This window comes from Lepus europaeus, chromosome 10, assembly GCF_033115175.1.
Source record: "Lepus europaeus isolate LE1 chromosome 10, mLepTim1.pri, whole genome shotgun sequence".
Lineage (NCBI taxonomy): Eukaryota > Metazoa > Chordata > Mammalia > Lagomorpha > Leporidae > Lepus > Lepus europaeus.
In genome coordinates, this window is record NC_084836.1 from 87,389,495 (window position 1) to 87,414,136 (window position 24,642).

General features: G+C 41.2%; 1 protein-coding gene across 6 annotated transcripts in view; it reads left to right on the forward strand.

Moving 5' to 3' along the window:
• The window catches only part of TASP1 (taspase 1), a 274,377-nt gene that overhangs the window by 202,042 nt on the left and 47,693 nt on the right, over positions 1-24,642 (forward strand). For all 6 annotated transcript variants that reach the window (XM_062203858.1, XM_062203859.1, XM_062203857.1 and 3 more), the window contains one exon: positions 14,979-15,089. In XM_062203858.1, the coding sequence (XP_062059842.1) occupies positions 14,979-15,089 (111 nt within the window). The remainder of the gene's footprint in view (positions 1-14,978; positions 15,090-24,642) is intronic.

Consider the following 24,642-nt stretch of genomic DNA (forward strand, 5'->3'; position numbering starts at 1 on the left):
ATCATGGAATCTCTAGGAATTATGGTGGTATGGATATCAGAAGGACAGTGAACCCTCAGACATCAATCTTTGAGTGGTGATGGGGGTGCCCTCTGGAGGAAAACAGATGAACTGCCACCTGAACATGGTTATGAGATGAAAGTCCAATCTGGTTAAAGGTCTGTGATCAGCCCTAAGGAGGAGGAAATTTAGTTATATTGGTATAAATTTCAAACTTTATAAACCTCTAATAAATGTAGCAATGCCAACTTTATCACAATTAAAATATGAAAGAAAATTATAGGGGCAGGCATTTGGCACAGCTGTTAAGATACCTCTTGGAGTGCCTGTATGCCTTTTCAGAGTGCCTACTTTGAGTCCTGGCTCCTCTGCTTCTGATCTAGCTTCCTGCTAATGTTCACCTGGGGAGACATCTTATAATGGCTCAAGTACTTGGGTCCCTACAACACACAGGGGAGATCAGGATTGAGTTCTGGGCTCCTGGTTTTGGCTTGGTCCAACCTTGGTTACTGTGGGCATTGGTGGAGTGAGTAGGTGGATAGAAGATCTCTATCTACCTTTTAAATAAAATGGCAAGTAAAATTTAATTTAAAAAAAGAAAATAATGTGGAAGGCCCTGAACTAACAAGCACTAACAAGGTATGCTGGCAAGTTGACATGCAGTCCCCAAATCTGCTGGTTTTTGTTTTTGTTTTGACAAGAGCATAAAATAGCCACAGGGCTTAGGAGTCCTAGGAAAGAATTCAACCAGATGTACAAAGAAAGTGGGCAGTTCTTTTCTTTAGTACAGAAATTTATACGTTAAATTAACTATGGACACAAAATATTTGAATTATTCCACTCTTTCGTTTAGGGTAGTCCCCATCAAAACAACTCTGTTCACTTAACAGACTATGTAGATCTTGCTCTTGTTAAAAGTGGTTCTAAAATATGTGTGCTGTTTTGAAATGTTTTGGATTGACCAATATTTCTAACATTAACTTTTTTGGTTGCACAGCAGATTAAGGTTTTGAGCACCACCACTGACTGTGCTATATTTAGTTGTCTCTCTTGGTGGCAATGCAATAATTGAAAACTTACAAGTGAAAACATCCCTCCCAAATTTAGAATTTTTTTTAATGAATTTCACAGTGGTGCTTCACTTGATTTCTGTGTTGTTGGACAATTCTGTGGTTACAGCGTCTTTTTTGTCCTTTAGTAATTACTCCCTTCTGGGATGTAGGTCCAAAACAGAAATGGCTTATATGGAATTCCCAAAAGTCTTAGAGTGATATTTTAGTGTTTATCCCAGTTTATTAACATAGCTTTATGAATTTGAATGTTGTAATGTCTGCATTTATAAATAAATTTAATCTGTAGGTAGATTTCCCAAAATTATTGAGTGATATTTTTGCATTATCTCAGATGGCTGATGGCTATTTCCAAAGTTATGAGACTTTTCTATATTCAATCTGTGTGTTGTGTAAAGGAAAAAGAAAACCTGTAAAATATTTTTCTTCATGTAAATTTGGATTAAGATCCTTCATGTAGATCTCCAGAAGGCTTTGTACTTTTACTTTTTCCCTACAAAATTCTTGAAGATAAAAGTTTTTTGTGGGCATAAAGCATCATTTATTGATTTATGATTTTCTAAAGCCATCCATTTTATACACACACACACACATATATATATATATAAGTTTTATCTAAAATGAGGTTTTCATAATGTATATAATTCACAGGATCCTATCAAGCATTTGAGTTATTTTGCCTATTTTCCCCTCTCTTAGGTATCTGCTTTTGTTTTTGGTTCTTTTTGCTACAACCATTTTTTTAAAAGACTTATTTATTTATTTATTTGAGAGGCAGACTTACAGAGAGGCAGAGGCAGAGAGAGGTCTTCTATCCAATGGTTCACTCCACAAATTGCTGTAACGGCCAGAGCTTTGATGATCTGAAGCCAAGAGTCTGGAGCTTCTTCTGGGTCTCCCACATGGATGCAGGGGTCCAAGGACATGGGCCATCTTCTGCGTTTTTCCAGGCCATAGTAGAGAGCTGGATATGAAGTGAAACAACTGAGACTCAAACCAGTACCCATGTGGGATGGCAGCACTGCAGGTGGCAGCTTTAGCTAATATGCTACAGCGCCAGCTCCTACAAGCTTTTTAATTTCATCTTTCTTTACTATTTTATTTTTCTTAGATGAGCAGTAGACTACCAAACTCTATCTGTAAATTACCACAAAGGTGACCAAAAAAATCAAATTGGCACTGATATCATACTAATTTTAGTAGGGATACTTTTACCAATACTACTGAAGGGAAGGAGTTAATAATTTTTAGTTACCTTTGCTATCTGTCTAGCTTCTCTGTGAATAAGGTTTCACATCTAAAAATGTTTTGAAAAGTCTTAAAATTATGGTTCTCATTTTTCCCTAACAGACACTCTTTAAGAAAACATTTATGGTTTAATTCTATAGTTCCTTCTTTTTCATTTATTAGATATAGTAAAATGTTCTCCCCAGCCCAAGGTTTGTAGGCATGTGTAGAATGTGAAAATAAGCAATTAAACAGGGCAGCTAAAATTCCACAATGAAAGTGGGAAAAAGAAAAAAACGTTTAGGGCTTTATTTAGTAAAAAATGACAAACCAAAAAATAGATCCTGCTCAATGTCCTAAGGTTAACAAATTAGAGCTCTGCTGGATTGGACAGGGAGGGAATTGCAGAGATAAACCAGGCCCTGATGGACTGACAAGGGAAGGAATTCAAAGCCTTGAGCCAAGGAAGGAATTTCACAGGAAATAGCCAACCTTGTTATGCCCAGAATTCTCTGACAACTGTCCCCAGGGCACTGCATTTGATATTACGTAATGAGCAGAGGACATATAAATAACTTGATTAAACTGACAGGTCGAGGCCAGGAATCCTTTGCATACATTCCAGTGCAGCCCTGGAGCTGCCTGATGAGGAGCAGCGACCCAAAAGCTCGCATCGGGACAGCACCAAGCTAAGGTTCCCAGTCAGTTTGCTTCTTGTCCTGCGTCTGCTCTCCGCAGTGTCTGCTGCAGCACATACTCAGCACTGCGGGGAGGGGTATGGTCCACTCAGCTACTGGCACCCCTTACCACCCATGTTCAGAGGAAGCGAGGCCGGCCGTCGGGACATGGAGATGTCTCTCCACACTCATCTGAACTCACGCAGAAGTCTCCTCAGCTGTCCTCTTGCCTCTTCTCTTGCCTCAGCCCCGTCTGCTCTCCACAGTTCAGCTTGTTTGAATTCCTTGTCTGAGGATTTGTGTTCTTAAAATATAAATCAGATGTCCTTACCCTTTGGTGGCCCTCCACTCTCAGGAGGATAACAGGCAGTCTACGTCCAGGTCTCTCTGATGTGATTGCTGCCACTCTCCTCCCTTGCTCATTATGCTGGCCCTCTTGGTTGTCTCCCCCCAGTATCCAGGTTCTTTAGTACCTCAGGACCTTGTCCAGTGCTATTTCATTTGTCTAGAATGTTCTTTTTTTCCTAATCTTTATCTTTTTCATTCTTCCTTATCCTTTAGGGAAAATTGAAACGCCATCATCCCATCCACAGTGTGTTTTTCCAGCACCCTTGCAGTCTCCATCTGAGCACCTGGTTTGAACTGTTGTCACTCTTAAGTGTGTGTGTGTGTGTGTGTGTGTTGTTTGACTTTCTCCACCATCAGAATGTAACCTCCCTGTGTGCTGGGACTATGTATGTCTTTTTGACTGGTGTGACTCCATCTTCTGGCATTGAGTACAGAAGCGAAGAGTGGTAGGTGTTTGTCTTTGCTGTTAAAACTCCAGTTAGGATGCCTACATCTCACTTTGGAGTGCCTAGGTTCAATGCCTGTCTCTAACTTTTAGCCTCCTGCTAGGCAGCAGTGATGGCTCAGGGTGCCTGCTGCCTGTATAAGAGACCTGGATTGCATTTCCAACGCCTGGCTCAGGCCCTGGCCCAGCCCCAGGTGGGCATTTGGGAAGTGAACCAGTGGATGTGGGCTCTCATCTGTCTCTCTCTTTACCAAATAAATAAATGAATAAATAATGAAGGAAAAGTAATGATACTATCCATGTACTGTTCCAGGTGATGGGTCACTTTTTTGTGATCCTCCCTCCCTTTCAATATAGGCTTTGTTTATTCTAAAAAACAAAACAATCTAACATGTAACATTCCCAGTGGGAAAAGAATAGTTATGATGTGCTTCTCACTTCTGATGTGCTTGCTTGAATTTTTAAAACAACTAAAAATGTTAAGCGATCTAGGACTTGCTCCCTCATTTCTCTATTCTAAGCCCAACTTGTTCTTTCATTTCTCTATTCTCTGCAAGGTAGGAAACTAATTCTATTATGAAGGAATCTGTAGGATGCACAGTTTAATCTTTAGACCTTATAAAAGAGATGGCTAACATTTTTCTGTAAAAGCATAGCCAAAATAAGAACTTAAATAATAATCTCATAGCTAGATTCACTTCGCCATCAGCGAAGTATACAGTAAGTAGAAAAAACCTCCCTTTGAGACCAAAGGGAAAGAAAGTTTTAAAGTGAGAATATAATTTTCCTCATGGGCATTGTCTACCTTAGAAAAACTACTACAGAACATGCCTGTGACTATAGACTTGTAGTTCAGGCCACCGAAGATTAGAGATGGGACTTGGGCACTCCCTTGACTTGCATCCTCTGGTCTGCTTTAACACAAACCAGGAGGAAAAGAAAGCTAGGCATCAGAAGCAATGGGTGGCAGGCCTATTACTGGCTGATGTGTACAGTGATCTGCCCTCAAGGAGACCCAACAGGCCAGTCCACTGCAGTGGCTTTCAATGTGGTAAGCCTGGGCTTCAGCAGAAGTCAGCTTGTGAAGAGCCCTGGCAGCTCTGCCAAGAGTTGGATCACTGGAAATGGACCTGCCCTGGAGTCGAAGGATGCCCAGGTCAGAGCCACAGATCTTATTGGCTCTAAGCTGAAAAGCCCTTCACTCAGCCCAACTTCCAAAGTGACCACTGCAGCTGAAAGGATGGTCAAGTAGGGTCAGCAACATTGCATTCAGAACTGTAAATTTCTTGTTAGAGATGCCCCTTGCCTTTACCTGGCCAGCTCTCCTCCCAGGCCAGCCAAGTAATGAAAGTCAACAGAGTGCCTTCCCCTAGGAGGTTCACACCTCCCTTAGGATATACCCCATGCGAAGAGATAGATAGGTCTGGGCCTCTTAATTTACAAGGCCTAAAGCCCACCAGATTATTATCAAGCCCCTTCTATCAGGTTCTATTTGCCTCTCAATCAGAAAACTTAATTGTAGCTTAGACAGCACCTTTCTTAGCTCCTCTAATAACGACTCTGTCCTTTGTTCTAGGCCCTGTCTAGTGCACTTGGGCCTCATTCCTTCATAATCATAACCTCTACTCTACCACCAATGGCTCTACTCCCAACCTGTGTGTACTGATGGTCCTCTTCCCCACTTAATGCTGTATAATTGTTCAAACCTGGTAAATGCCACTCTTAGGATCATTGGTTACTATCCTCACTCTGTCTTTTATGACCTTGTCTAAATATGATCAGAGTCGGCAAACTTGGAAGGCTTCCATAGCCTTGGCAACTCATGATGACAGCCTAGGGTGGTTACTGGCGCCATAAACTAGAGTGTCAATTTGTTGGGTCAACAACAGGAGCCACTGTGCACTTGCTCCTCATGCGGGATCTCTGTCCTTAATGTGCTGTCCATTGTGATTTAATGCTATAACTAGTACTCAAACAGTATGTTTCACTTTGTGTTTCTATGTGGGTGCAAACTGTTGAAATCTTTATACTAAATTGATCTTCTGTATATAAAGAGAATTGAAAATGAATCTTGATGCAAATGGAAGGGGAGAGGGAGCAGGAGAGGGGAGGGTTGCGGGTGGGAGGGAAGTTATGGGAGGGGGAAGCCATTGTAATCCATAAGTTGTACACTGGAAATTTATATTCATTAAATAAAAGTTAAAAAAAAATGTTGGAACTCCATTAGAGTATTAAGTCCCTAAGTAATGTGACCTTAGAAATGACATCATCTTCTTGACCTTAATTGGTTGTGTCATATATTTTTTAAAGATTTATTTATTTATTTGAAAGGTGGAGTTACAGAGGCAGAGAGTGAGATCGAGATCTTCCATCTGCTGGTTCACTCCCCAAATGGACGCAATGGCCAGAGTTGGGCTGATCTGACGCCCAGAGCCAGGAGCTTCTTCTTGGTGTCCCATGCGAGTGCAGGGTTCCAAGGACTTGGATCATCCTCCACTGCTTTCCCAGGCCATAGCAGATAGCTGGATCGGAAGTGGAGCAGCCCATATGGGATGCTGGCACTGCAGACAGCAGCTTTACCCACTGTGCCACAGTGCCAGCCTGGTTGTGTCTTACAGTTGTCACCTAATCCTTCCTTCTCTTTTCGCCTTAAGATTACTCAGGTTTCTTCCACTGCTCTTCCCATTCCAGCAAGTTAACCTGTTCTGGACCACCAGTTCCTCATCATTCTTCTCTTATCTTTTCAGTTTCATCAGTTTGACTTGTTTCTTTTCATGTTGTTTTTCTTCCTGAGTAGCCTTGGGTGTTCTCTGTATCTGTGTTTCTTGGATCTCCAAATTTTGCTCCCATCCTTTCTCATTTTGGCTCCTCTTTTTAACTTCTTGCTTTGGCAGACCTATACTCTATGTCCAGAACTAGATGTTCTCCCCCCCCCCCCCCCTCAGTGCTTGCTTGTATTAGGAACATTTCTTTACATTCCCAAGGCCAAGCAGCTTTTCAGCCTTTCTGTAGGCCCAGATCATGTAGCAGATATTATGTATGTGCCATATTCTGAGCATTGTGCACTTTTCTCTGTGACCTTTCTCAGGTCACCTTGTCCAGATAATCAATAGCTGTGACTTTTCATTCTAGTGCTTGCTAAGTGACGTGATATTAGACCCAAGTTCAACCCATTGTCTGAGGACAAATTCCTGCTTCCACTCTGAGGTCTTTTCTTGATAAAGTATATGTGCCCTTCTTGAGTCCTTGAATACCTAATGTAAGTCCTACTATTGGGCTTTCCATTTATTTATCTAATAGATATTTATTGATCAACTGCTGCGTGTCTCATACGTTCTAGGTTGTGCATGTGAACATTCTAGTTGCCTTTACATTCTAGTGGAATGTGTATATATTTATAGTATCTGTGTAGTATATGTATTATAAATTTGTATGTGTAAAATTTAATATATAATACTATAGGCTGATCTCCAGCTTTTATCTAAATAAATTGCATTTGGGCAATAGGGTTGTTAAATTTTTCAAGAAAAATTTTTCTTATTTTAGCTGTGTTCTGCACTGCCTAGGAGAGTGTTGAATAGAGACCAGGTGTTTAATATGGAATACTTACAGAATTATGTTCCATATCAGTGCATCGATACATCATCTAAATGAGTTCTAGCCTTGTGTTTAAATGTACTTTTGCATTTAAGTATGACTCCCTATTATGGGTTCAAGATACAGTGGCTCACCATATGGAGATACATGACAGCTTCATCTAAAGTTCACAGTGAGAACATTGTGATGTTTCTAGAGTTGGAATCTCAAGCATTGATAATATGCATGTATAGTCATATGATTGTATAATCTTTTATCTCGATAATAAAAATAAAATATACTGAGACATCTAAAAACTTTATAGGCACCAGAACATCAACAACATTGTTTTATCAGCTTTGTAGAGAATTGAAGACCTTTTTGCCACAATAAGACAGATTGATTTATTCAATTATTTAAAGGCAAAGTTCATGAGAACACATAGAACTACTTTTAAACTGACTCTTCTTGGAATTAAAAGATTGCTGGAAGTTATGTGCTTCTGTGTGCAAAGAACAGGATCAGACCTTACAAAATAAAAATGAGTAGTTTGCTCATGTCAGGTATATAAGGAAACAACTTAGAGAAGGATAAATGCAGAACAGGTAGGAGCAGGTGAGCCTATAATGTTCTTAAGGGTCTGTCGTCCTTTGAGAGTCTTTGTGCAGTGGTTGGTGGAGACAGTCCTGTGTATTTCCAGGTGCTAATCTACATTATTTAATCTTACTGACTATTTACCAAGTCCTCCAGCACAACCCTATTGAAGCTAAAGGCATTACTTGTGAACTCAGGTCCTTTGGGCTATATTGTAGGTACCGTAAGGTTTTCTTCCTTCCTCCCTCCCTCCCTCCCTTCCTTTCTTTCTTTCTTTCTTTTTTTTTCTTTTTTTTGACAGGCAGAGTGGACAGTGAGAGAGAGAGAGAGAGACAGAGAGAAAAGTCTTCCTTTTGCCGTTGGTTCACCCTCCAATGGCCGCACCGTGCCGATCCAAAGGCAGGAGCCAGGTGCTTCTCCTGGTCTCCCATGGGGTGCAGGACCCAAGCACTTGGGCCATCCTCCACTGCACTCCCGGGCCACAGCAGAGAGCTGGCCTGGAAGAGGAGCAACTGGGACAGAATCTGGCGCCCCGACCGGGACTAGAACCCGGTGTGCAAGGCGGAGGATTAGCCTATTGAGCCGCAGCGCCTGCCTACCATAAGATTTTAAACATATATGGGATCTAGAATTTAGTTAGCATATACTATATTCTCCCAGACTTTTTAACATGCTTTTACGTCTTTTAAGCACAGAATCAATGAAGTTTTTCATATACTTAATGATTACTCTTCCTAAATTTTTTTCCAGTCCAGGATGTTTTTCTTCTCACTCACAGACAACTTACTAACCTCTCTAGAACCGAGGAGTGTTTGTTTCATTTTGTTTGTTTTTGTGGGAGAAGGCTGAGTGTTACTGGGAATGATTTTCTTGATTTAGGAATCTTATGGATGGGGATTGTAGCCTTTGGAAAACAAGATAGCATGAATTGGAAGAAAAATAACAGCATAAAGAAAAAAAATGTTTTTTCATGCCAAGTGTGTATCTTAAAAGGCATTCTACGGAGAAACTTACCTGTTCAAAGGCACAGGAGGCCCTTTGAAAATCAGGAAGTATGATTGACTGTTTTATTTTAAAGGTACCATGTCACATTGTTTTGGTCAAAAAAATGCACATGGCCTCAGAATTTTGGATGGCAAGAATATAACTGATTTTATGGTTAGATTTTTCTGAGAAAGTTTGTTAGTACTTCCCAGCTCTTTTTAAAAAGTTATTTATTGGGGCCAGCGCTGTGGCACAGCGGGTTAACTCCCTGGCCTGAGGCACCGGCATACCATATGTGCGCCGGTTCGAGACCCAGCTGCTCCACTTCTTTTTTTTTTTTTTTTAATTTTTTTTTATTATTATTTTTGACAGGCAGAGTGGACAGTGAGAGAGAGAGACAGAGAGAAAGGTCTTCCTTTTGCCGTTGGTTCACCCTCCAATGGCCGCCGCGGTAGGCGCGCTACGGCTGGCGCACCGCGCTGATCCGATGGCAGGAGCCAGGTGCTTCTCCTGGTCTCCCATGGGGTGCAGGGCCCAAGCACTTGGGCCATCCTCCACTGCACTCCCGGGCCACAGCAGAGAGCTGGCCTGGAAGAGGGGCAACCGGGACAGGATTGGTGCCCCAACCGGGACTAGAACCCGGTGTGCCGGCGCCGCAAGGTGGAGGATTAGCCTAGTGAGCCGCGGCACCGGCCTGCTCCACTTCTGATCCAGCTCTCTGCTGTGGCCTGGGGAAGCAGTAGAAGATGGCCCAAGTCCTTGGGCCCCTGCACCCATGTGGGAGACCAGAAGGGGCTCCTGGCTCCTGGCTTCGGATCTGCGCAGCTCTGGCCACTGTGGCCAATTGGGGAGTGAACCATCGGAAGACTTCTCTCTCTCTTTCTGCCTCTCCTCCCTGTCTACCTCTGACTTTCAAATAAATAAATAAATCTTAAAAAATAAGTTATTTATTTATTTGAAAGGCAGAATGACAGAGAAAGGGAGAAACAGAGAGAGAAGTGTGACAGGGTGGGGGAAGGGGAATTGGGAGATTGAGAGAGTATGTCTTCCATTTTCTGGTTCACTCACCATATTCCCACAATGGCTGTGGCTGAGCCAGGCCAAAGCCAGGAGCCAAGAATGCCATATGGTTCTCCTATGGGAGTAGCAGGAACCCAAGTACTTAGGCCATCATCTTGTCTCCCTGGTGCATTAGCAAGAAACTAGGTCAGAAACACAGACTGGATTTGACCCCAGGCACTCAGACATGGAATGTGGGCATTCCAAGCTATGGCCTAACCTGCTGCAAGACAACACCTGCCCTGGGACTTCCTGACTCTTAAGAAAAATCACAGTTAATTAAACTGTCTACATGAAACTTCCAGTGAGAGTGGAAAGCAAGAGTATTTTTTAAATCATGTGGAATAATCATGAAATCAGAAACGAATAATGTGAAAATGATGAATAGTGAGAATGTACTGGCCCAGTCAGATAGAATATATTGTAAAGCTATAATAATTAATGTAATTCAATATCTATATTAGAATAGTTTCATCAGTGCAACAGAATAATGTAGTTATAGATGCAAATGAATGTGAGAATTTCATATATGCTAAAGATATTTTAAACCAATGGGTAAGAGATGAATTTTCCAACAGATTAGTTGACTTACTATTAGTTGGTTAGTTGACTTACTGTTTTGGGGGAAAAAAACCAAAAACTAGAGCTCCACTGCATTCTTCATATTAAAGCTAATTCTGGAAGAACTGCAGTTTCATAATTAAAGTTCGTTCACATTTTCTGTTAGTACTTTACAAGTTATTTTCATAATTTTCAGTCAAGGATGCTTTTCTGGTAAAACCTTTAACACAAAAGTCTTGAAGGAAATAGATTGACAAATATGACTATAAAATATCAAAAACTTCTCTACTACCACTTCCCCTAAAAAAGTCATAGACAAAAATTTAAAAATACCATGTGAATTTAGAAAATAATTACAACATGTATGGCCATGGACTTATTGCCTCAGAATGTAGCAAATTAGGAAGAAAAAAGACTTTATGAACCTAATAAGGAAGTGGATAAAGGAAATGTTCATTTGGGATTATGATGGATTGACATGACAAAAAGACAGCTAGGAACACTTAAGAAAATGAGTGCTTTAATTTTTTCACATAACAACCCTGAAAGCAAGTCCACTTTCCTGACTGGCACAGGTTCTCCAGAGTGCATCTACAGGGGCTTAGATTGTCTCCCTGCCTGCCTTTGTTCTTCATGTCCCTGAGATATCTATTCCACTTCCTAGACATTGCATCTGAGGCAGACGTGCTAGCCAAGAAGATGCCTGCTGTTGGCTCTGTCCTTTAACAAGCTGTGTTAGAAACTCGGCCATGTGGCTTATCAGCTGCAAAGCAGTTTGGGAATCTGGCACATTTCTGCCCCAAGTAAAATTAGAAATTTTTCTCTGAGGAAGACAGGGAGAGTGGATAATAGATAGGCAGCTGATATTGTATGCCACAGATACGAAGACAACTCACAGGTAAAAGCAGATGGTTTGTAAACATATAAGTATTTAATTTCATTCATAATTACATGAATTCAGATCATGGAGATAGTGAGATACCACTTGTGATAATGAGTCAGCTAATGCCCCGTTTTCATAAGTTTAAAGGGAATTGGATGCTCTCAAACAAATGCTTGTAGTTATAAATTTTCGGGAGGCAGTTTGGAAATCTGTAGCAAATAATTGAAATGGATATATTAACTGATTCATTAACTCTACATTTGTTAAATGTATCCTGTGGATACATATGTGTATGTATAAAAGGTAAATAAATCCAAATGTTCACTGCAGCATTACTTATAATAGCAAAAACCAAAGTGGAAATAACCTGAAAGTCCATCAGTAGAGAACTAAAGAGGTGATGGCATACAATATACACCAGTGTCCAAGAGCATATTGATTGTCAAAAAGTAGGAGCTAAATTTGTATGTGCTGATGTAGGAGGATCTCCAGATTGTATTGTTGAATTTTAAAATTCAAATGCAGAATAGTTTGTGTAACGTGTCTCCATTAAGTGAAAAACTGAAAAAGGATACATGTCTATATCTGGATAATTTCCAAAAGAATATACAAGGAACTTTTGGTGGTATTCACCTATGTGGGATATATTGTGAATTAGACATATACTTTCATTATACTTGTACATCTTTTTGATACTGTATTTAAAACCTGTATGTGTGATTTTCATAGTACATTTTTAGAAATAAAATAATGAATTGAAATTATATTTTTTAAAAAAGATTTATTTATTTTATTTGTGAAGTGGAGTTACAGATCGAGGAGTGAGAGACAGAGAGAAAAGTCTTCCATCTGGTGGTTCACTCCCCAAATGGCTGCAAAGGCCAGAGTTGGGCAGATCTGAACCCAGGAGCCAGGAGCTTTCTCTGGGTCTCTCACCGAGGTGTAGGGGCTGAAGCACTTGGGCCATCTTCTGCTGCTTTTCCATGTCATAGTAGAGAGCTGGATTGGAAGAGGAGCAGCCAGGACTGCAGGTGGCTGGTTTTCCCAATACGCCACTGCAGGCCCCCAAAATATACTTTTTGTCAGAGACTTAACTAGTAGTGATAGCAACCATAACCAATCAGCTGAATAGCAACCCCATCTTCTTTTTTTAAGAAGAGAGAGGGAGAAAGTTATGGAGGGAGGGAAGGTGGGAGAGAGAAAAAGAATAGGAGGGTGGGAGAGAGGGAGAGAGAGAGAAAGAGATCCCATTCATTAGTTCACTCCCCAAATGCCTGCAACAGCCAGGGCTGAGCCAGATCAGGGCAAGAAACTAGGTACTCCATCTGGGTCTCCAATGTGGGTTTTAAGGCCTCCAAGTACTTGACTCATTCTCTGGTGAGTGTGTAACCTCTTTCCTGCCCTGAGCTGAGCCTGGTGTCCATGTGCCTCAAGCCTGTCTTGTCTAGTTTCCAGAGTAATTTTCTTGGATTCTCCAGGGTTAGGGAGGAATAACTTCCTCTCCAGGCAGGAACCTTGTGCTCCAGATCTGGGGATTGTTAACTATTTTGTAAAAGGACTAGAGCTATCTGTATTTTAGTTTTTGTTAAATATTCTTCTTCCTCTTCCTTTTTTTTTTTTTTCCTTTAAGCTGTATTTATTTGCTTGAGTACCAGAGTAAAGAGTGAAGGGGATGGTGAGTGTGGTGGGATGTGGGAGAGATATTCCTTCTGCTGGTTTAGTCCCCAATTGGCTGCAGTGGTCTGACCTGGGTCAGGACAAAACCAGGAGCCAGAAACTTTATCTGGGCGTCCTACATGGGTTGCAGGGGCCCAAGTACGTGAGTCATTATCTGCTACCTTCACAGGTACATTAGTAGAAAGCTGGATCAGAAGTGGAGCAGCCTGGACTGAAACTGGCACTCTATACTTTTTTTAATGTTTGTTGTTGTTGTTAAAGATTTATTTGTTAATTAGAAAGGCAGAGTTCTAGGGAGGAGGGTGTGGAGGAAGAGAGATCTTCCATCCACTGGTTTACTCCCCAGATTTCTGCAACCACTAGGGCTGAACCATGCCAAAGCTAGGAGCCTGGGGTTTCCTTAGGGTCTCCCACATAGATGGCAGTTGTCTAAAACTCAGGCTATCTTTCCACTGCTTTTTCCAGGCCGTTAGCGGTAGGAGCTGGATAGGAAGTGCAATAGCCAGGACACAAACCAGCAGCATTTTGGGCTGCCAGTGTCACGGGCAGCAGCTTTACTTACGCAGCCACACTGCTGACCCCTGAACTGGCACTCTGCTAGGGAGTGCTGACATTGCAGGCATCCTAACCTGCTATGCCAAAACACTGGCCCTGGTTCCTCCTCCTTTCTTCTCATATTTTCACACCAAATATTTAAAATGTAAAAATAAAGGGGAAAAAAAATTCCACCAAACTATTGTTAACAGACCATAGTTTCTGACTGCTGGTCTAGAAAATTCTTGGAGACACTGTTAATCAATCATCTTTATATTTTATCTTTGTCCTGTTCCTCTGCCTTTGAAAGTACTTGAAATTTCCAATTTCTAATTGTATTGGGATTTTATGGTGAAAATGGGTGGTTTTTTGTAGATGCTTCCTACTCCATGTTCTTCCTATCCCATGGGAACACAGGATTTAGCTTTCCTGGGTCTGTTAGATGAGCAACTACTTGTTCATCTTCTTCCCACTTTTCAGAAAGTTCACTGTTTTTCCTTGACTGCCTTTTCTCTGCCCTTATTGAGTCGTGCCTTTTTTCTTTCTTTCCTCTAAGTTCACTGGGATTTGGGGTGGGAATGGAGATAAACCCATGCATTTAATATACTAAGTTTAACCAGAAACTTCCCCCAAATCCAATTTAGTTGATTTTTTATTTTTACCACTTTGTTTGATAGTTCATGGGTTAGTTTTGCATTTGTTCTCCACGTGCTAACTTGCTTTGCCAGATGTTGAAGATGTCGTTAGGGAAGAAAAATGAAGGTTTTTAAAATGTAATGTTCTTGAAACGCTTGCAGTGTGTGATATCTCAAGGCTATTTCTAACCACTAGACTCTCATAATAGAAATACAGTATCACCCTTATTTGTGTAAACTACTAGGAGCATTTTTAAATGTTTGTAATAAAGTTTGTGGCTTATTGTTTAAAATTGAATTTAAGGTAGTAAATCAAAGCTTTTGGTGGCATGCCCCTGACAGCAGGGAGAGCCTGGTAAGTGATCCCTAAGAGTTGATCAAAAAGAATCATTGAGCATTTCCCCCTGTATTTGTGTTTTGGTCCTTTAATCTGGTAATATTTCCAGTTCCATTCTGAATACCATGGTGCACCATCCCCTACTCAGGTCTTATTGGTGGCATCTGGCAGTGTCTTTGCCAAATGGCCCCTGTTCAGGCATAAGCCTGTCTTTGCCATCAAGTCTATATGAATATGAACAATGATTGTTGGAAATGGGCATCTTTCAAGGTCTTATTCGTACCACATTTTTTTCTAGTAATCAAATTGACAGTCAAACAATTAAAAGAATAAAAGTCACTGAAAAATAAACACCAGTCCTTTCTGCACAGGTTCACCTTTCCTTGCCAGTGAAGACGGTGTGCTTGGTGGAGTGATTGTTCTCCGATCATGCAGATGTTCTGCAGAGGCTGACTCATCCCAAAATAAGCAGACACTTCTAGGTAAGTTGGAGATAATGTGTGTGTTTTCAATTTTTCTAAGACATGAAAAAATATATATCTTTAAGTTACTAATTGAAAGCTCTGGTAGGGTCAGGATGCACTGGTGATACCTAAACATTTATATTCTGATCTTTTGCCATGGGTAAACATATAAAAGATGAATGTTAATTTTTAAGTACATGCTCAGAGCATATTTTTCAACTGGATTCAGAACCCAGGACTTTTGCTAAAAGCCCAGTATTAAGAGAACATTGGACCATGTGTTCATCTCCTGTGTGATTGATTCCACAAAACATTCAGGTGACCCATAACTGTGTACACGGAAGTGTAAATAGAGGCCTGTTCCTGTTCCCTTTCCCTGAAAGGGTCAGAACCATGTGAAGAGCCTAGCAGTTAGTCCTGGCTACATGACTGAGTAGCTGGGATGCCTTTGTGCATTGGTCTTAACTGTTGTCTACCACTTCCTCATCTGTAAAATAAGGATGTCTGCCCTGCCCTCCTCATAAAACTGTGATGAGGGAGAGTGAAACCAGTGTCTACAGATTTACAGACATCCATCCAGATGTGTGATTTTTCATCTGGCCAAGCACACCAATGGGGATGAAACCCAGCCTACCCTCTATTGGCCGAGGTGTGGACTTGTGGGGCTATCTCTGCCCATTGGGTTGCTTGTTTCAAAGCTGTCCATCGAGAGGGGACACTGTAAAACAGTCTTTCTAAAGGTAACACCTAAGCTAGGAGGGACTCTTTAGGTGATTTTATTAAATTAACTTTTTAATGGAAGTATACATACATTCAGAAAAGTCATAGCAGGAACTGCTTGATGACTTCTCACCAAGCGAACCCACCAGCATCCAGATTAAAAACAGAATTTTGGCTGGCACCGTGGCTTAACAGGCTAATCCTCCGCCTAGCGGTGCCAGCACACTGGGTTCTAGTCCCGGTCAGGGCGCCGGATTCTGTCCCAGTTGCCCCTCTTCCAGGCCAGCTCTCTGCTGTGGCCCAAGTGCTTGGGCCCTGCACCCCATGGGAGACCAGGAGAAGCACCTGGCTCCTGCCTTTGGATCAGCACAGTGCGGCCATTGGAGGGTGAACCAACGGCAAAAGGAAGACCTTTCTCTCTCTCTCTCTCATTATCCACTCTACTTGTCAAAACAAAACAACAACAACAACAAAAAAAACAAAAAAACCACAGAATTTTACCCCAAAACCAGCTTGTGACCCCTTTCCTATCTCTGTGTGCTCCAGTGGTAGCCAACGTGATGACTTCTAACACCATGGTTTAGTTTTGCCTGGTTCCGTATTTTATGTAAATGAAGTCATAGAATATGAACCATTTGTGTCTGGTCTTCAGTCAGTATTAAGCCTTTTAGATTTATCCATGCTAAATGTGGCAGGCATGCTAATTGTTCATTTTTATTGATGCATAATATTCAGTTGTATATAGCAGTATATATTAATCCCTTCTTAATTTTTTTAAAAAGAATTATTTGTGGAAACTTCAAAAATTTCTTTGAAAAATGAAATTAAGAAAGAAGTGTGTAGTTTTTCCATAATAGGTATTTTCCACTGACTTTTTGAAGATCATTTGTAGTTCATCCACAGGGGCTATGATGGTTAAATCTGCCTATAAATTTCCTATGTAAAGTATGGATGGTGTCTTAACTGTATTGTATGATTGTTTTAAATGCTGTAGTACAAGTGTTTTTATACTCTAAAATTCTATTCATTTATAAAATAATATGGCCATAAAAAGTTTTTTTTTTTTTCTGTAGAAGCTCAAAGCATTTTCACAGAATCTCTTCAGTCATTCTTCAAAGAACAAAAGTGGAGATTTATATAAAAGTTCCTTTTTTCCACTTGAACTGTGACCACCAACCTTTTGCCTAGACTCTTTCTACTCACAGTACCTGATACAAGGTGTCTCAAGGGAGGGTTTGTGTTTTTTTTTTTTTTAATTTTTTATTTTATCTGAAAAGCAGAGAGGGGAGAGAGAGAGAGATCTTCCATCTGCCAGTTTGCTCTCCAAATGTCTTTATAAAAAAAAAAAAAATTCTTTTTTTTTTTTTTTGACAGGCAGAGTGGATAGTGAGAGAGAGACAGACAGAGAGAAAGGTCTTCCTTTTTTTGCCATTGGTTCACCCTCCAATGGCCGCTGCAGCCGGCGCATCTCGCTGATCCAAAGCCAGGAGCCAGGTGCTTCTCCTGGTCTCCCATGCGGGTGCAGGGCCCAAGCATTGGGCCATCCTCCACTGCCTTCCCGGGCCATAGCAGAGAGCTGGCCTGGAAGAGGGGCAACCGGGACAGAATCCGGCGCCCCAACCGGGACTAGAACCCGGTGAGCCAGCGCTGCAAGGTGGAGGATTAGCCTGTTAAGCCACGGCGCCAGCCAAAAGATTTTAAAAGATTTATTTATTTATTATTTGAAAGGCAGAGTTACAGAGGCAGAAGCAGAAAGAGAGAAAGAGAGATCTTCCATCTGCTGGTTACACTCCCCAAATGACCGCCATGCCTGGAGCTGGGCCATTCCGAAGGCAGGAGCCAGGAGCTTCTTCCAGGTCTCCCACGTGGCTGCAGGGTTTCAGCACTTAGGCCATCTTCTACTGCTTTCCCAGTTCATAGCAGAGAGCGATTGGAAGTGGAGCAGCCAGGACTTGAACTTGCACAAATATGGGATACTGGCACTGCAGACAACAGCGTTTACCTGCTGTACCACAGTGCCGGCCCCCAAATGTCTTTTTTTTTTTTTAAAGATTTATTTTATTATTTGAAAGAGTTACAGAGAGAGGTAGAAATAGAGAGAAAGGTCTCCCATCTGCTGGTTCACTCCCCAGATGGCTGCAATGGCCAGAGCTGCGCCGATCTGAAGCCAGGAGCCAGGAGCTTCTTCCTGTTCTCCCATGTGAATGCAGGAGGCCAAGGACTTGAGCCATCTTCTACTGCTTTCCCAGGCCGTAGCAGAAGGCTGGATCAGAAGAGGAGCAGCTGGGACTAGAATCGGTGCCCATATGGGATGCCAGCACTTTAGGCCAGGGCTTTAACCCACTGCACCACAGCACCAGCCCCCAAATGTCTTTTAATATCTGGCCCTGGGCCAGGTGTGAACCAGGAGTCCAGGAATCAATCCCATGTGGGTGGCAGGGACCCAAATACTTGAGCTATCACCATTGTCTTCCAGGATGTGCATTAGCAGGAAGCTAGCATCAGCAGTGGCGTTCTGGTTCAAACCCAGATACTCTGATATGGGCTACAGATATCCCAACTGGTGTTTTAACCACTGCATCAAATAGATGCCTCAATGAGATGTTTGTTTCAAATGATCATCTTTTGTTAAATCTGCACAAATATAGCGCTTGGCTTTGGTATCTTAATCATTGTTGATTCCTTTGACTTTTATTCCACATTTAGATAGTGAAGAATTGGTTTTAAAATATGCAGAGGATATACCTGGATTTCTATAAAAACTCAGCAGAATAACCTTCAGTATTAGGAAGGGAGAAGTTACTAAAACTGCTTTATATATTATTCCTAGGAAGGAGTGTCACAATTCTTTTCTGAGGCTCGCCTCTTGTCAAATGTGGTCAGAACTGAAGACTTCCAACTCATGAAACAATTGAAAACAGAGCTTGCGTTACATGCTAGTCTTCTTCCCTGCTGATTTTTGTTGGAATTCAACTCCAGCTTGGGATAACATATTTTAATTTTGCAACTTTTAACACACCACTTAAAAATATTTTTGAGATAACATTTTAAAATTTACACTGTATTCAAATGCTTAATGTTGCACTAAATAACAAGTTCAGTGAACAAAGTAAAAAGACCACAGTTAAGTGGGAAAATAGACAAGGCCTATAAACAATAACTGACTGAAAAGATGTTCAACTTCACCTATATAAATTTTCTTTTTTTAAGTAAAATTTAAGACAGTTATAAAATCATTAAAACTGTAGTGCTCTATGATTCTTAAAAATTCATTTGACTAAGATTTTAAACACTTTGACAATACACTGTAGTTACAGCAAAACTGATATAGAGGCATTACCTTTTTTTTTTTTTTTTAAATCAGCTCACACATGTAAAGGAGAACATTGAGATATTTGTCTTTTTCTGACTTATTTCACTCAACATGATTTCTTCTAGTTCCAACCATTTTGATGCAAATGATAGAATTTCATTCATTTTTTATAGGTGAATATTTCAGTGTGTATGTGTGTGTACACATGCCACATTTTGTTCATCCATTCATCTAATATTGGACACTTTGGTTAATTCTAGATTTTGGCTATTGTGAACAGTGCTGCTATGAAAATGGTGGTGCAGGTATCTCTTTGGTACAGTGTAAGCATGTCTTTTGGGTATATACCCAGTAGTGGAATTGCTGGATTATATGGCAGATCTATTTCTAGTTTTAAAGAAATCTACAAACTATTTTCCACAGTGGCTACACTAATTTAGGTTCCCACCAACAGTGTGTAAGAGTTCCCCTTTCTGGGGCTGGCGCTGTGGCTTAAGGGGTAAAGCTGCCACCTACAGTGCCGGCATACCATATAGGCATCCTGTGTGGGTGCCAGTTCGAGTCCCAGCTGCTCACTTCCTATCCAGCTCTCTGCTGCGGCCTGGGAAAGCAGTAAAAGATGGCCCAAGTCCTTGGGCCCCTGCACTCACATGGGAGACCTTGAAGAAGCTCCAGGCTCCTGGCTTAGGATTGACACAGCTCCAGCAATTGTGGCCCATCTAGGGAGTGAACCAGCAGATGGAAGATCTCTCTCTGCCTCTCTGTAACTCTGTTTTTCAAATAAATAAGTAAATCTTAGAAAGAAAAAAAAAAAGTTCCCCTTTTTTCACATCTTCATCAGCATTTTTTGCTCTATTGTCTTTTGGATAATAGCCATTTTGAAAGGAATGAGGTGATACTCATTGTGGTTTTGATTTGCATTTCCCTGGTGCCTAGGGTTATTGAACATTTTTTTCATATATTTGTTGACCATTTGTGTTTCTTTTTTTGACAACTTTCTGTTGAGTTCTTTTTGCCCAATTCTTAACAGGATTGATGTTTTTGTTGTTGTTTTTTAACACACCATGTCTTGATTTACTAATTTTACATAATGTCTGTCAGCCATCCTTCACTTCTTTAACTATGGAAATTAAGAGAAGTTTATGTACTTTTTTTTTTGGACAGGCAGAGTTAGACAATAAGAGAGAGAGACAGAGAGAAAGGTCTTCCTTCCGTTGGTTCACCCCCCAAATGGCCGCTATGGCCGGTGCGCTGCACTGATCTGAAGCCAAGAGCCAGGTGCTTCCTCCTGGTCTCCCACGCAGGTACAGGAGCCTAAGTACTTGGGCCATCCTCCACTGCCTTCCTGGGCCACAGCAGAGAGCTGGACTGGAAGAGGAGCAACTGGGACTAGAACCCAGTACACACATGGGATGCCAATGCCGCAGGCAGAGGATTAACCAAGTGAGCCATGGTGCTGGCCCCAAAGTTTATGTCCTTTTTTCTTTTCTCTTCCCCCTTACTGCCATACTTCAGCTTAACTTCTGTGAATGAGAGTACTGTTGTAGGTTTTTTTTTTTTTAAAGGTTTATTTATTTACTTGAAAGTCAGAGTTAAACAGAGAGAGAAGGAGAGGCAGAGAGAGTCTTCCATCCGCTGGTTCACTCCCCAATTGGCTGCAACGGTCAGAGCTGTGCCGATCGAAGCCAGGAGCTTCTTCTGGGTCTCCCATGAGGGTACAAGGGCCCAAGGACTTGGGCCATCTTCTACTGCTTTCCCAAGCCGTTGCAGAGAGCTGGATCAGAAGTGCAGCAGCCATGTCTCAAACTGGTACCCATATGGGATGGCAGCACATAGGCGGTGGCTTTACTGGCTTCGCCACAGTGCCAGCCCCGACTGTTGTAGTTTTTAAGGACTGCATTCTATACTATAGCTATACTTGTCTTCTATACTTTGAATAGAGGTTGATTCCAAACAGTGACAATGAATAACCTGCATTGGAAGTATCCAACTTTTATAAACATTGCTCATTTTGTATTCTAATAGTGGAAGACTGGACCCATAAACAAGAGAAGTGTCTGTCATAAACCTCTACTTGTAAAAGGAGATTTCTCAGACGTTGAGATCAAGTGAATTCCCTTGTGTATAATCTATCATTTGTTCCAAACCAGGCCACAACTTTAAGTTGCCTTATGCTTGGACTTTGACTTCTCATTTATTGCTTTTTCAGACTCTCATGAAAGTACAACTTCATAAATGTACTTCTCCACAATACTCAGTAATATCTAGTATCTGGGAAAGCTTATATGTCTTTCATATCCAAATAAAATAATCCCAAAAGTAAAAAAAAAAAAAAAAAAACTTAAAAGGTTGTACGTCATTCAATCACTTTTTTATTGCAGGAATATTACTATACTCAGAAGAAGGTCTAACTTTAGCCTTTTCTGTGTCTAGTTTCTTTTCTGAAAATCATAAATAATGTTCCTATTATACCTCAAGTGTCAGTCAAACCCCATTCCCACTTGGAGTTTCCAGGAAGCCATTACTGAGTCTTTTCTCTTGACAAATACATCAGTTTCCAGAGTCCCAGTGGGCTGCTTCAGAGCTGAGAGGACTCAGGTGCAGGACATTGTTGAAGTTTGGCCTGTGTCCTGATCCAGGAATACAACAGGGGAACCTCAGATATGAAGGAATGTTCATAGTGCCATTGTGTGACCTTAGTAAAGGTTCTTTGTCCATCATGTTGTTGATATTTCTCTTTTCAAAATATGGATCTTAGTTCTCCTCCCCTCAAGTCTGACTAAGAAATCAAAGATTTGCTATCAACAAATAAGAATATGGCAGAAGTGACAATGTGCAGCTTTCTAAGATGTGGGTCAGAAAAGGCATGACAGCTTCCTCCATGCTCTCGTTGTTGGGTCATTCACTGTGGGAGAGACCAGTGGCCATATTGGGAAGACACTTAAGCAGGAGACCGGTGTAGCAAAAAGCTGCAACCTCCTTCTAAGAGTCAGCCAGGAACAGAGAACTCCCTGCCAGCAGTCTCAGAGTTGAGAGTGATCTCAGGTGACTGCAGCCCTGGGCTGTGTCCTAATTGAAATTTCCTTAGAAATCCTAAGAAAGAACCACCCTAGTAAAAGCATTCTTCAGTGTTTGACCTGTAAACACGGGAAGATAATAAATACTGTTGTTTTACATTATTACATTCTAGGGTAATTTATTATGAGGCAATAAATAACTAAAACTTTTAAACCCTCCCACTGTCCAGTGGCCCTCTAGATGGTCTGAAGAACTCCAATGACAAATGACGGTACGTCTACTGCATCTAAAGGTAGCTCAGTTTCCATCAGTGAATCCTGGGTCTCATCTTTGGGTCCCACTGGGACAAACCTGGCCAGTATCCTCCTGCATTTCAGTCCCTAATCACTCTTTTCCAGCTATCTGTCTCTTTAGCTCCTCACATCCAGGCTCACTGCCTCTATTTGTCCCTCATTTCCACCTCCATCCTGCCACCAGGGTTATCTCTGTGTGAAACACCTGCGGTTGACCCAGAGAGCCACAAACCTGAGATGGTCAGGAGAGAAGACTGTTTCAAAGCATAAAGGGACAAAATGAGAACCTGACCTTGAGAGTCACAACAGTATCCAAGGGATGGTGGCCAAAACAAGTGACACAAGTATTTGTAATTAGTTTACTCTGTGTCTAAGCCAATATTGAGTAAATTTCTATGTATGCTAAAAAATAAAACATATATCTCTTACTATCACTTCTGTGCTCCCTACTTTTAATTTTTCAAGCAAGACACCATTTCCCCAACACACACACACACACACACACAGAGGGAAGGAGGGAGGGAGGGAGGGAGGGATGGAGAGAGCAAGTGAGCGAGCAAGCGCCCTACCTCTGCTGGTCATTTTCCTACAGGATAAATGGGATATACCTAACTTGAGGGGAAGAGTCCTCCTCTGCCCTGCCCCAGATCCTGCGTTCAGTGTTAATTCAGCCTAGGCCCTCTTTTCCTTTGCTCATCCCAAACATCTTAAATACCTGCCCTTCCAAAGTGTATGGTTTTCCCCAAGGATAATGTTTTCTGCCAAAAAAACTTGTGCCTGCTCTTCCCTGTGCTGGGAAGGCCTTGGGCCAATACAGTTCCTTCTTTGAGACCCAAATCAAATACATATCTTCTTGGAATCTTTTGGAAAATTTCCCAAGTAACTTGCTCTTTCCTTGTGCTCTCTTAGCACCATGCAGTTGGCCTTGCATTGGCCTGTCTTGTAATACTTACCACAACACATCCTAAACAGATATTGAAATGTCTGCACTTCTGTGTTAGTCCAGTACTTAAATATTTTTTTCTGAATTCAGTTGTTTTAGAGAAATGGATAACAGGTCTGTAAGCTCCATTAATACACATGGGGAAAAACTAAAAATAAATAAAGAATTAAAATTAAAAAAAAATACACATGAGGAGCATAGGGGTTTAAAATATCTTTTTCAGTCATTAGAAAATTTTACCGTTTGTAGAATTGCACCACAAGATTGTGAGGGGAGGAACAATGTCACACTGAACATTGTATCTACTGGCATAGTAGGCGTCCACTGATTGTTGGGTGAATGAATGAAGCGCCAAATGGAGTTACCTTTTCTATTATCTAGGAGAAATTTTCAAAAAATGCACTCCTTCTACAGAAAAATTAAATGTCACTTGAAATATCCTCATATGCTCTTACAAAAACAAACAATATGGGCTGGAAATTTTGGATAATGATGAGTGTCCAGGAACAAGAAGATCTGGTGACAGTTTAAATGGATCATAGAAGACAGCCTCTGAAAACAGCCTGTATCAGGAGAGTTTGGATGTGAACATGTTTGCAGCACTCATCCTGCCACCTCCCACCCCCTCAGATCATGAGATGCTGACAAAGTCTGGCCTACAAATTGCAGATTTGACGTAAAGCAAATGGTTGTTCCTGGAATGAAACAGCTGAAAAGAATTAATTTTCTCTCTGCTTTTAGAAAAAAAAAGAACCAATATATTTTTACCTGCTAAAGTACAATTACATGTGCTGTCCAGGCCTCTACACAAGTGCTTTTTTATTGAGGCTGCAGTATATAGTATGGTTAATAAATTGTGTAAACAAAGGCACATCAAGCCTTCCAGTGGAAAAATGAATTCTCTACCATTTTAAGCTTGTGATTAGTTATAAGAAATTAGACTATATGCAAAAATATGAAGTAAACAGCCAATATCACTCTATAGGTATATTTCTTCCTTTTTATCCTGGACCCAACTGCACAGACCCTGTGAAGTTCAGAGATTCCTGCCTTGGAGTGATCAGTAGGAAGCAGTGAGTATGGGGAGAAATGAGAAACAGACCCCATATATTTAAGGAAAATCTTGAGCAATCCAGGATAGGAAGCATACAAGCTCTTAGGAGTTAAAGAAGGTTGTATTTTTTTGGCTGATGATCTTTTGTGCCAAGCCTATGTTGGAGTTCTTCACTCTAAGCAGATTTTAGGCCCACAGTTCATCAAGAGCCAACCTGATGAACACACATG